Genomic DNA, 13,909 nt, shown 5'->3' with positions numbered 1-13,909 from the left:
GGCCGGGGGCGCGTCATGTGGCCGCTCACGGTCCCGCCGCCGCCGCCGCCGCTGCTGCTGCTGCTGCTGCTGTGCTCAGGCCTCGCCGGACAGGTAGGGGCCTGGCGGGCAGGTGCAGGCGCGAGGGGCTCCAGGAGGGGAGAGGGTCCGAGCGGGTCCCGGCAGAAACGCGATTTGGGGGCTCCATAAGCCCCCCCCCCGGGGCTGAGAGGGGCGGGGGTCGCAGCGGGGGAGGGGCTGGACGTGCACCCCGGCTTGGGGGGAAGAGGGGCTTCACATCCAGCCTCAGGCTGACATGCCTTGGGGGACAGTGTGACCCCAGCTTCAGGGCTCTCAGCCTCTCATTGCCCCGGAGCCCACACCCGCCATCTCACTGGGGCTGAGTGGGGTTGCAAGGGCAACTTCAGGGGGCCTTGGGGTGGTGCTTACCCCACACTTCCCCCGTTACGGCAGGAGGTGCCCGAATTCTGCAGCCGCCCCTCCCCACTCCTCACCTGAACCCCCAGTGTGGGGAAGAGGGCGGGACTCACGTGCGAGTGACTGACGGGGACGTGTGTGAGGTGTTGGGGGGCTGCTGGGTAAACGTGTGTCTGTGTCGCGGCTGGGTGTGACTGAGAGTTTGTGGGTTGGGCTGTGCGCGAGTTGGGGGTGTGATGGGAGAGGGTGTTTGTACGTGACGGGGGGTCTGTGTGTGACAGCGGGAGGCTGTGGCCGGAGGGTTGATGTGACCGTGGGAGGCTTGGGAGGCTGCCACCCGGAGTTGTGTGTCCGTGTGACTGGTGTATGGGAGCGAGTGAGGACTGTGCTCATCCCGGCGGTATTTGGGCAACTGAGCTGTGTGTGAAGGTCTGCGTCCCCATGATTCCGTCCATCTGCCTGGGGGTCGTACAAAATGTGCGTGAGCAGGTGTGTGGCCGTGCAAGAATCTGGGGTGACCGTGTGCTATTCTGCGCCTTTGAGTGAATCACTGTAAAAGGGGAGCGAAGGGGCGCCTGGGGGGTTCAGTCGGTTGAGCGTCCGGCTTCGGCTCAGGTGACGATCTCGCGGTTGGTGAGTTCGAGCCCCGCGTCGGGCTCTGTGCTGACGGCTCAGAGCCTGGAGCCTGCTTCGGATTCTGTGTCTCCCTCTCTCTCTGCCCTCCCCTGCTTGCTCTCTGTCTCTCAAAAATAAAAAAACATTAAATTTTTTAAAGGGGAGTGAAGAGCAGGGGCTGTGTGTGCAAACGTGTGCATCCATGCGTGCGCGCGCGCGCTGGTGCCTTGTGCACTCCATCCATGCTTTCACAGAAAGAAGCAAGCCTTCCTCTCCATAGTACCCCCGTCTCTCCGGCAGGCTTGAGGGGCCTTGCAAAATGTGGGGGGGGGTCCCGGTTTTCTTCGGCTATCGGGAAACCTCGTTCCTCCTCCTCAGATCTGTAGGAGCTCAGAAGGAAGCCGGAGTCTAAAATAACAATGATAATACAGCTAACGTTTATTAAGTGTTTATTATGTGCCGGGCGCTGTTTCAAGCACACAACATGAGCGAAAGCGTTGAACCCTCCCGGCACCTCCTAGAGCACGTTAGTACTGCCTTCGTTTTACAGATGGGGAAACCGAGGCACAGAAGAGTGAAGTCATTATGTCGAGCTCACATAGCTAGGAGTGGCAGAGCCAGGATTGAACCAAGGCAGTCCGGTTCCTGAGCCCACACATTTACCTTCTTGTTAAATAATTCACTCCATGGGTGTAGACAGCAGCTATGTCGAAACTAGAAGATTTTTTTTTAGGTAGAAGCTCCGAGGAAAAATAGTGCTGTACCTTCTCTTTCCTGGTCAAGAGAAGGAAGGACTCAGACCCTTATCCCCACCCCAGGGGGCGTTGTGAGGGGTGGAGGCCAGACTCTAAATAGGATCTTCAGACAACTAGGAGAGGTTGTGGGGTCCCAGGGACCCACATCCTGGCTGGGTACGGAAGCGTGCTCAGTGCCTGGCTTCAGTCCGCACACGGTAGATACTCAATTGATATGTCAGCCAGAGAGAAGTAGAGAGAGACCAAAAGAGGCATAAGGGTGAGAGAATGCTGGTTAAAAATGCACCAGGAGTGAAGGTGAATTTGGCTTCCAAGAAGGATCCTGGGGAACCACCACCTCGGGATTCTCCCGCACCCCTGCTAGCCCCTGGGGAACTTTAGATTTCTTGACCTGTCGCCAAGGTCGGCTAGGGGCGCAGGAGAGTGCAGTGAAAGGTGCTGGGGGCGGGGGAGGGGGGGGGTTAAGTTTACAGACCCCAGAATGGGGAGGGACTAACATGGGGATTCTTGGAGGCGGGGCCAAAGGGGGCTGCGTGGGGGCGGGACCAGACTGGGTTAGGAAGGCGGGGCTAAACGGTGGGTGGAGCGGAGCTAGACTGAGGTTATAGGTTGGGGTCGGTGGGGGGGTCCTGCAGCTGGTTGCAGTGCCTCCAGGCGGCCACCATGGGCACTACAGGGTCATATACTGGTCTCTGCCCCTCGCTGCCCGCCCAGCCTGGCGCCCCAGAGAAGGAAGGGCCCTGAAGAATGAATGCTCTGTCCCCTCTCCACCTCCCCCACCATTTCTCCCCATAGCCCCCTTCTCAGTCCCTGCTGGGCCCTGGGCTCCATGAATCCAGGCTAGAAATCCTTCATGTGTCCATCCGATCAACAGATATGAGTAAGCACTGGGGATATAGCCATGGACCAAGTTATCAAATCCCTGCCCTCCTGGAGCTGATCTTGTGGCAGGAGAGACAGGCAAGAACTGAACAAATATATAATACAGTGTCAACAATGAAATGAATATGTAAAATGCAACTGGCATGAAGAATAATGCATCGGATGAAGGGGATGAAAGAGTGATGGTGTGGGTGGCTATCTGAGCAGGTGTGGTCCAAGATAGTGTCTCTAAGGAGGCGGGACTTGAGGTGACCTCTGAGGGAGGTGAGAGAGGATGCCTTCTGAGTACCCAGGGGAACAGCATTCAAGGCAGACGGAACAGCAAGTATGAAGGCCCTGATGGGAGAACACCCTGGGATGTTTGAGGAGCAGCAAGGAGGCTGGTGTGTCTGGAGAGGAGTGAGTGGAGGGGAAGGGGCAGGGGGAGGTGGTGGTGGTGGTGATGAGGCCAGGGAAGCCAGGAGGGGGCAGACCAAGTGGGAACTTGTGGGCGGTAGACAGGAGTTAAGATTTGACTGTGAGAACAGGAGAATGGCCCCTGTCAGAGGAGCCATCCATCCATCCTTCCATCCATCCATCCATCCATCCATCCATCCATCCAGGGTCTGTTCACGTGTTCTGGGTCCGGCCTGTGAATGCTCTGGAGACTACCAGATAGCTTTCCCTGTGAGAAAGAGGCCCACTTCCTAACCCCTGGGAAGTCCTCCCTAAGATCTAGCTATATTCTTGGCCACTGTCTGGGTTTGAAGTCATTTCTTCCCTGGGGTCCCCATAGGATGGGGGGTGGGGAGTAGTTCAGTTTGTACTGCAGACCTCAGGGCTTTCGCACTTGCCATTTCCTCTGCCTGGGACACCGTTCCCTCCCTCTCCTTCTGTTTAAATGACAACTCCTCCGAGAGGCCCACCCTGACCAACCATCTAAAATGACCTTCCCGTGGCCCCTCTCTGATCTGTTACTCCTCTTTTTCTTCATAGCCTGTCACTACCTCTCCACTCATTGTCTGTCTCCCCGTCGAGCGGCAGCTCATCAGGGGCCAGTGGGCTTTGTTGCATCTCCAGTGCCTACAACAGAGCCTGGCACACAGTAGGTGCTCAACAAATATCTGTTAAAATAGAAACTTGAGTGACTGGATGGATGAATGTCCCTCCTCCTCCCACAGGATCTCTTTCTTTCGGAAACAGTGGCACTCTTGTACCAAAGGAGGGGTGAGGGAACAACTATCCCCTCGGGCCATCCTGTACCCGTTTCAAGTCAACCACTGCTCTTGGATCGGAGGCATCAGGAAAACCCATCTTCTTTATCTGTGCCTCAAATTCCACCATTATAGGGCACCACTGTTTGGGGTTAACACGCTGTTCTCCTGGGCTCCTTTAGCAAATGGAAATGTCCGGTGCTCGCTTAGGCAGCACATATACTAGAAAATGTAAATGTCCCAGGTAGAAGGCAGCAAAAGGAGGTCTTGAGGACTCTCAGAAAGTAAGTGAATTGGACATTTTCTTCCTAGGGAAGAATGGGGTCAAGCCTGCGCCCAAGACGAAAGAGCTGGGCTGCCACCTAGTGGTGAAATGAGGTTTGTGCAGAGATTCTGTGTCCCCGTGGCCATGGTGAGGATGTGCAGGCAGATGTCCCGGTGTGTGTAACTGCCCTGGCCAACTGAGGTGTCAGTGCAACTGAGGCACTAGTCTCAGGTGCAGAACTGTAGGGGGTGCCCCCCAAGAAGTCAGAAACCAAGATAAATAATATCTTAAGAAAATCAAAATTGATGTAAAAAAAAATCTGTGATACAAAAATGTCAAAATTGTAAATAAACGTGGGCACTAACCCTGCACTTGAAGGACTCAGCTCTCACTTGCCTCACTCTGCCCCTGGCTCTATAGGAGTTCATCTGGTGTGTGTGTGTCTGTTTCAGAACCACGTCCTTGGCATTGACCAAGCTGGGCATAGGGACATGCGTGTGCCATAATCACGTCTGTGGGTATGTGTTCACAGTGACTCTTTTCATATGGGCTGACCATGTGCACGTGTATGGGTTTCTCATGAGCCTGGCATCAGGTGTGGGCCGTGGCTTTGTGTCCCTGCAGTTCAGTGTCAGGGCCTTGGAGGCAGTCACTTGCTGTTTTCACGTATTCGTGCATTCACGTGTTCATTTAGAAAATGTTCATTTGGAGTCTTCTGTATTTTGAGCCTCACACTGGACACCAAGGTCTGGATGATGGCTTGAGCTCTCACGGGGTGGGATGTAGAAGATTTAGCTTCTCTGAAGCGGAGTCTAGCTGTGCTGGGGAGAAGGGAGTTGTGACAGGAGCAGGAGAACTCGTCCCCGTGTTTCGGGCACTCTTGTCCGAGAACACGGATATGCCTTTGTGCTGAGTGGGAGGCTGGCGTATCACACCACTTCATCCATCCACAGCTCAGCCGCAAACCAACGAGAAGCCAGGAAGAACGGAGACGAGTGAGAACAGATTCCATGGAGTCTGTGTGCAGAAGCTTATTTGTGTTGCTTCTGGGAGCCCCCGGAGGCTCTCGGTGCCTGTTGACTCCTACTTTACACGTAGTTCTAGCAAACCCGGCCAGCTCGCATCGAAGCCCTGCTTAGCAGACGAGGAGACAGGGAGTCACAACGTGAGAAGAAAGAAACCAAAAGGCAAAGACAGTTGAAGCCATTGAAAGAAATGGCAAATAGCCCTTCGCCTTTTGGGCCCTGAAAAAGTTCTGGTTGTTCCCAAGAAAAATATATGATAAACCTGATTCTTTCTCTTCCTAATTTCTATATTAATTCCCGTGTGAAAGACACCAGGCGAGCCACTGGGCATGTGGAAGGGTGTGACACAGCTGACTGTGGGGTAGTTCTCAGGATTAAGGAAGTGTGTGTGTGTGTGTGTGTGTGTGTGTGTGTGTGTGTGTTTCGTTTTTTTTTTTTAATTATGGTAAAATACACAGAAAATAAAATTTACCGTCTGAGCCATTTTTATGTTACTTAAAAAAATTTTTTTTAGCTTATTTATTTATTTTGAGAGAGAGAGAGAGAGAGCATGAGTGGGGAAGGGGCAGAGAGAGAGGGAGAGAACGAATCCCAAGCAGGCTCCACGCTGTCAGTGCGAGGCCTGCTGTGGGCCCCGATTTCGTGAACCCACGATCCATGACTCAAGCCAAAAATCAAGAGCCGGATGGATGCCTGAGCGACTGAGCCACCCAGGCGCCCCTCCGCCATTTTTAAATGTGCAGTCCCCTAGCGTTAGGTCCGTTCACATGGTTGTGCGACCGTCCCCACCGTCAGTCTCCAGAACTCTTTTCATCTCGCAAGACTGAAATTCTCCGTCTTAAACAACTCCTCATTCCCCCCTCCTCCAGCCCCTGTGAACCCCCTTCTGCTTCCCGTCTCTATGAATTTGATGACGCTAGGTGCTTCATGTAAGTGGAACCAGGAGATATTTGTCTTTTTGAGAATGGCTTCTTTCCCTCGTGTCAGACCTCCCTCCTTTTTTAAGGCTGAATGCTGTTCCACTGCATGGATTTACCACATTTGGTCTTTCCGATTGTCCTTCCATAGACATTTGGATTGCTGTTGTGCATAGTGCTGCTGTGAGCGTCGGGTGCAAATATTTCTTTGAGACCTTGCTTCTAACTCTCGGGTGTGTACCCAGAGGTGGGATTGCTGGGTCATATGATAATAACATGTTTACTTTTCTGAGGAGCGAAAAGTTTCCCACAGCGGCCGTGCCATTTTAAATACCCACCAACAGTGCACGAGGGTTCCGGTCTGTCCACTTCCTCGCCAACGTTGTCGTCCCCACTTGACTTTTTGACTTCAGCCCATCTTGATGGGCCGTGATGTGTGATCTCTCATTTTGGCTTTGATTTCCATTTCGTGAAGAGTTAGTGGGGCGCCTGGGTGGCTCAGTCGGTTGACGGTCCATCTTCGGCTCAGGTCACGATCCCACGGTTCGTGGGTTCGGGCCCCACGTCGGGCTCTGTGCTGACAGCTCAGAGCCTGGAGCCTGCTTCGGATTCTGTGTCTCCCTTTCTCTCTCTCCGTCCTTCCCCTGCTCACAATCTGTCTCTACCTCTCAAATATAAAATGAACATTAAAAAATTTTTTTTAAAGAGTTAGTGATGTTGGGCTTTTTCTTATGTGTTTATTTTTGTTTGTATAGCTTCCATTTGTCCATTTTTTATTAAAAACTTTTTTCTTATACTTGGGAGAGAGAGCAGGGGTGGGGCAGAGAAAGAGAGGGAGACAGAGGGTCTGAAGCAGACTCTGGGCTGAGAGCAGAGAGCCCGATGCAGGGCTCGAACTCAGGAACTTTGAGATCATGACCCGAGCCGAAGTCAGATGCTCAACTGCTCCACTGACTGAGTCACCCAGGAACCCCTCCTTTGCCCATTTTTGAAACCAGGTTGTTTGTTTTTCTTTTGGTTCAGTAAAAGGTTTTAAAGCCAGGAATGAGACGGGGCTGGATTTGTGTGAGGGCCAGAGCCTCTGGCTATAACGCGGAAGACACTGGAGCGGGAGAGTAAAGGCATGAAGACAGGATCACCTCAGGAGCCGACAGGGCCTGAAGCCCACTGGTGGCAGCCAGAGGCCAAATGGAACCAACACTTGGGGAATGTTGTGCCTCTCGCTGTCTGGGGACTGAGGTCCTTGACAGGGACAGACGTCTCCTTCCCAGCCACCTCCTGGAGAATTCTGAACCAGGCAGGAAAGCAGAGATGTCGGGAAGGGTGTGGGGCTCTGAGTCTTCCAAGGAGAAGGGGAGACATGTTGCAACACCATTTCCAAACACTTGTCACCAGACCCAACGCTGAAGGCAGGCACGGGCTAGAAGATGAACACCGTTTGTGTTCTGAGGCATGCAAAGCCGTGTATGTGTGGACGTGAATTCGTGCCTTTCTCAAGGGTGCCTGAGTACCGGGGGGGGGGGGGGGGGGGGCCAGGATGGCCTCGACAGAGGGCACGTGGCTGACTGCAAAGCACGCTTAGTTTTGCTTGGTTTGCGTTACTTGCTCTTCTACCGGAACGTTCTATCATGTTTACCTGCTGCACCTCAAACAGGGATGGAACTTATGTTTTCATACTTGATACCTGAATTCATATATTTGAGTACGTTTTCTTTTCTTTTTTTTTTTTTAAGTTTATTTATTTTGAGAGAGACAGAGACAGCGTGAGTGGGGGAGGGGGAGAGGGCAGGAGAGAGAGAGAATCCCAAGCAGGCTCCACGCTGCCAGCACAGAGTCCAGATGCGGGGCTCGAACTCACGAACCATGAGACCATGATGTGAGCCGAAGCCGGTCACTTCACCTACTGAGCCACCCAGGCGCCCCGGCCAGCTTTATAACCTGAAGGCATGAAATATGTAGTTTTGGGGGCCCGGCTTCTTTTGCTTAACATTATGTTTGTAAGATTCCACATATTACTGTTTTGTTTTCGTTGCCTGTTTTCATCACTTGATGACATTCTATTATGTGACTCTCCCGTGATAGATTCGTTGTACTGTTTCTGGGCATTTGGGCTGGCGAAGTTTCTGGCTGACAGGAAAGGTGTGGCTATAAATATTCTGACGCTGTCTTCGGTGAACGCTCATTCGCATTTCCGTTGGGTATTAGTAAATACTGATTGACGCATTGAGTCGTCGCAGGGCTGGGTGTCTCCAAGCCTGTGGTCACACTTTTGTTGACTGAACAAGATGCCGCCTAGTTTTATGTATGTTTCTGTTTAAAAAACACCTTGTTTCTTTCTTTTTTTTTTAAATTTTTTAAAAGTTTTTTATTTATTTTTAAGACAGAGAGACAGAGCATGGACGGGGGAGGGGCAGAGAGAGAGGGAGACACAGAATCGGAAGCAGGCTCCAGGCTCTGAGCCGTCAGCCCAGAGCCCGACGCGGGGCTCGAACTCACAGACTGCGAGATGGTGACCTGAGTTGAAGTCGGACACCCAACCCACTGAGCCACCCAGGCGCCCCACACCTTGTTTCTTATATATTGTTGATTCATTACGTCTGACTTAGGCTCCGGTCACGGGAGCCTCTGGTCATGATTCGTGAGTTCGGGCCCCACATCAGGCTCTGCGCTGAGAGTGCAGAGCCTGCTTGGGATTTTCTCTCCCTGTCTTTCTCTCTCTCTCTCTCTCTCTCTCTGCCCTTCCCTGCTTGTGTGCATTCTGTCTCTCAAAAATAAATATATACACTTTTTTTTTTTTAAACAGAGCTAAAACAAGAAGGCAGAGTATGGTCGTATTGGACTTCATTTGGGAACCTGTGTGTTGCTGACTCCATTTTTGCTGCTGTGTGCATGTCCATGAATGACCACCAAAGCCCCAGGAGTATCAATGTGGGGGTTACAAATAAGTTGTCATGAGTTGGTGAGTTTGCCAATATGGAATCTGCAAACGATGAGTCTCAACTGTATACACTTAGGAGAAGAATTGCTGAGTTGTAGGAATGTGTGTGTGTGTGTGTGTGTGTGTGTGTGTGTCCAGATTTTGTATCCGTGTCTGTATCTATCCATCCATATCTTATATAAATTAAAACTAAGATATGAGTGGGGCGCCTGGCTGGCTCAGTCAATAGAGCATGTGACTCTTGATCTCGGGGTTGTGGGTTTGAGCCCATGTTGGGTGTACAGATTACTTTAAAAACTCTTTAAAAGAATGGGGCACCTGGGTGGCTCAGTGGGTTAAGCATCTGACTCTTGGTTTCAGCTCAGGTCCTGATCTCATGGTTCATGGGTTTGAGCCCCACGTCGGGCTCTGTGCGGACAGCTCAGAGCCTGGAGCCTGCTTTGGATTCTGGTCTCCCTCTCTCTCTGCCCCTCTCTGCCCCTCCCCCACTTACGCTCGTCTCTCTTTCAAAAATGAATAAAGATTCAAAAAATCTTTAAAAAAATTAAGATGAGTTTTCTGTTTTATATAAGGATTGCAAATATCTTCTCCTACTCTGTGGCTTGTTTTTTCATTCTCTTAATGGAGTTTTGATCAATGGACTTCCTCAACTTTTAATGTTATTTTATTTTAGAGAGAGAGAGAGAGAGAGAGGGAGAGAACGTGCGAGTGGGGGAGGGACAGAGGGAGAGAATCCCAAGCAGGCTCCACGTTCAATGCCAACCGGATATGGGGCAATCCCATGACCCTGGGATCACGACTCAAGCCAAAATCAAGAATTGGACGCCACCCAGGTGCCCCAGAATTTCTTAATTCTAATGTAGTCCAAATCATATTTCCCCCCTTTAAAGTTAGTGATTGCTAGTGTCCTGTTTTAGAAATCTTTGCCTACCCTCAGAGTAATGAAGATATTCTTCTATATTTTCTTCTAAAAGATTTTGTGTTTACCTTTCACATTTAGATGTACAATCTATACGGAATTGATTTTTGCACAGGATGTGAGGTAGGGATCAGCATTTATTCTTTCCCCTGTGAATACACCCAGTTGACTGTGCACCATGTAAACTCTGGAGCTCGACTGTCTCGTATAGTATCCTGGGGGCCTTTGGGAAATTATCTTAGCATCTCAGTGCCTCTGTTTCCTCATTTTAAAAATGGGAATTATAATCCTATCTAGTCTTGTAATCCTGTCTACTTCTACTCAGTGATAGTCTGATGGCTAAGTGAGTTATTACATGTAAATTCCTGCAAATGATACCTAGTACACGATAAGTACTCAACAAGCCTTAGCAACTACTGTTATTGTTTCTGACTGTTGTGAACTCTTCTCCTCCTGAGAATCTTCAGGTGAAGGGAAAAAACATTTCTTTCTGTAGCTCCTGGTCCTGGTGCATTCACCTTGCTCTAATGGAATACCATGGACTGAGAGTCTTATAAACCACAGACATTTATTTCTCACAGTTCTGAAGGCTGGAAGTTCAAGATCAAAGTGCTGGCAGATTTGATGTCTTCTCGTTCTGTCCTTACACGGTGGGAGGGAGAGAGAGCTCTCTGAGTCTCTTCTATAAGGACACCAATCCATTCATGGGGGCCCCACCTCATGACCTAATCAGCTCCCAAAGGCCCTTCTCCAAATACTGTCACATTGGGGATTAGGTTTCAACATAGGACTTTGGGGGCGGGGGACATAAATATTCAACCTGTAGCACTCTCCAACACAGTGCTTAGAGTGAGAATGATGATGGAGAAGAAGGGATACTTTCTGGAGATATTTCTGCATCAAGATCAGGGGGCATTGGTGCTGGTTTGGATGGAGTAGGGAAGGAGAAGGAAGGGTAATGGGAGCACAGACAATAGTTTTGGGTTGTTTTAATATTTATTTGTTAATTTTTTTAATGTTTATTTGTTTTTGAAGGAAAAAGAGACAGAGTGTGAGTGGGGGAGGGGCAGAGAGAGACAGAGACAGAGAATCCGAAGCAGGTTCCAGGCTCCGAGCTGTGAGCACAGGGTCCGGCGCAGGGCTTGAACCCACAAACTGTGAGATCATGACCTGAGCCGAAGTCGGACGCTTAACCAACTGAGCCACTCAGGCGCCTCGATAGTTTCTAACTGTGCATCTATTTGGGCCAGGACCAGGGTGAGGCAAGCAAGGAAACTGGGGCACAAAATTTAAGGACTCATTCTGACATCAGCACAACTGTAGGGCACCTCAGGGAGAGGGCTTGCAGGGGAAATTTAAGAATGCCCTCTTAACAGTTTACATGCCATGAAATCTACCTGTTTCAGTGTGCAATTCAGCGACTTTTTAGTAAATGTGTGGAGTTGTGCAAACGTCACCCCAAGCCAGTTTTAGGACATTTCCATCACCCCTAAAAGATCCCTCATGCCCATTTGCAGTCCATCCCCCCCCCACCCCCCGTTCCAGACAGTCACTAATCTAATTTCTGCCTCTGTTGATTTGCCTTTTCTGGACGGTGTGTGTAGATGGAACCACAGAAAACATGGCTTTTTGTATCTGGTTTCTTTCACTTAGCAATATTTTCTTTTTAATTTATTTTAATTAATTAATTAATTAATTTTTTAGGGAGAGAGAGACAGTGCTTGCACTCATGAGCGGGGAGGGACAGAGGGAGAGAGAGAATCTCAAGCAGGCTCCATGCTCAGCACGGCGCCTGATGGGGGGAGCTCGTTCTCACAACCGTGAGATCATGACCTGAACTGAAATCAAGATTGGATGCATAGCTGGCTGAGCCACCCAGGTGCCCCAGCAAAATATTTTTGAGGCTCATCCACGCTGTAGTGTATATCTGTAGTTTGTTCCTTTTTATTGCTGAGTAACATTCCCTTGTATGGACGTACCACAATTTTTTAATCCATTCGCTAGTTGATGGGCATTTGGATAGCTTCGTTCACGATGGAAAATACTCGCACGAATATTCACATACAAGTCTTTCCATGGACGTATGCCCTTATTTCTCTCGGGCAGATGGAATTGTTGGGTCTTATGGTAAGCTTCTGTTTAATGTGTTAAGAAACCACTAAATCGTTTCTCAAAGTGGTTGTAACATTTTATATTCCCACTAGCAATAGGTTCCCATTTCTCCACATCATCACCAGCACTGCCTGTCTTTCTTGAGTTTGTGCTGGTGGGTGTCATGTGCTGTTAGTTTTATGAGAGACAAATGGAAATGTCCACGAAGCTGATGGGCAGAGGGGTCTGAACTCCAGTTGGAGAGCTGGGCTGTAGATATACCTTTGGGAGCCTCAGCCACGGGTTCATTTAGTCAGTCAATCAACAACATTTTTTTGAGCACCTGCTATACACGTGCCAAGCACGATTCTAAGCCCTGGGGTTTCGTTGTGAAGAATACAGGCACGTAGGTGCCCTTGTGAAGTTGAAAGTCTTATGGACAAGACCGATCATAACAAATAAAAGTAACCTCCCACGTTGATCATTGCTGTTCAAGAAAATAGAGCAGAGTAAGGGACAGAGAGTGGTGTGGACTCATATCATCAATGAGGTGGCCAGGGATGGTCTTTTCAGAGTGGCCGTGTCACTCAGAGTTCAGTGAGGGAAATGAAGCACTCTAGGTGTTTTCAAAAGAGGAAATTCAACACAGGGAATTGGTTAAATGGAGGAGTTGAGAAGCCAAACTGATGGGATGATCAGGGAATCCAGCAATAAGCCACAGCACAAGGCTGCTTAAGGGACCCGATAAATGGGTGTTGTGGTGAGGAAGGAGCTCTTGTGTGGTTGTGGGACCATGGAGGGGGTGTGGCCACTGTAAGAACACACCACAACCCCAAGCAGAAAGAGAGGGGAGAAATACCTTGGCCTCTCCCCTCCTCCCTCCCCTCCAGTCTCCTTTCAGTGCCTCCCTTTGGGTGAACCTAACAGGAAACCAGTGTGCAAGGGAACCTGGGAAATGTAGTTCTCTGGAGAAAGGTAGGGCATGGCCCTGACCCACAGAATAATAAAGCAGAGATATAAATGAAGTAAAGAGGCAGCTATATGCGTATCTGTGGTAATAACGTTCTGGGTAAAGTAGATAGCAAGCAGGGCACAGCAGGTACAAAGGTCCTGAGGTGGGAGTATGCCAGATAGAACCAAGACTTTGCGAGTGGAAGTGATGATCCAGGCCCAGTATACAGAATGAGAGGAGTGGGGACCCAGGACAAGACCCCGTGAGTTGCAGACATTTAGGGAGAAGGCAGGAGACAGAGAGGTGGGGGCAGAACTAGGAAATAATAAAGTGTCTCCGAAATCAAAAGAGAAATTACTTTTAAGAAAGAGGGAATGATCCGTGAAGACTAACCTGTGAGACTAAATGAGGCTGTGGGACTGGCAAATCGGAAGGCCGCCGCTGCCTTCAGTGAAAGGAGTTTGGAAACATTCAGGAGGTAGGAGGTGAGGGAGTGGAGGCAGCAGATGCAGATTGGAGTGTAGACCACTCCCTGGAGAAGCTTGACAGGAAGGAGCTAGGGTAGTTTCCCACAATACCCATGGTGAGAGAGTGAGAGGGTATCAGTGGGTTCCAAATCCTCTAAGCTGGGAGACCTTGGAGCCCAGTGGTTTTGGAGTCTGAAATCAGACAGACCTGGGCTCAAACTCTGGGCCCCCTATTTACCTGCTGGGTCACCTTGAGCAGGTCCCCTCTCCTCTCTAAGCCCAATTTCCTCACCTGCAAATAGGGAGGTTGCAGCCGGTGCTCAGCCAGCACATTTGCAAAGCGTTCAGCACTTGTAAATGTGAGCTGCAGTACAAGGAGGCAAGGACACATCTCATTTTTTAGAGCTTATCATCAGTCGCAAATAATAACAATGGCAGCGACTGCTTATGAAACACCATGTCCCAGACACCCC

The 13,909-nt window shown here is 50.1% G+C and overlaps 1 protein-coding gene across 1 annotated transcript in view; it reads left to right on the top strand.

The window, feature by feature from the left end:
* Nucleotides 1-13,909, top strand: part of OLFM2 (olfactomedin 2) — a 59,478-nt gene continuing 45,569 nt past the window's right edge. Inside the window, exon 1 of the mRNA XM_042978113.1 lies at nucleotides 1-93. Within this exon, the coding sequence (XP_042834047.1) occupies nucleotides 16-93 (78 nt within the window). The 5' untranslated portion in view covers nucleotides 1-15. The remainder of the gene's footprint in view (nucleotides 94-13,909) is intronic.

This window comes from Panthera tigris, chromosome A2 (assembly GCF_018350195.1).
Source record: "Panthera tigris isolate Pti1 chromosome A2, P.tigris_Pti1_mat1.1, whole genome shotgun sequence".
Taxonomy (NCBI): domain Eukaryota; kingdom Metazoa; phylum Chordata; class Mammalia; order Carnivora; family Felidae; genus Panthera; species Panthera tigris.
The sequence above is the reverse complement of the archived record's forward strand: the minus strand, read 5'-3'. Positions and strand labels throughout refer to the sequence as shown.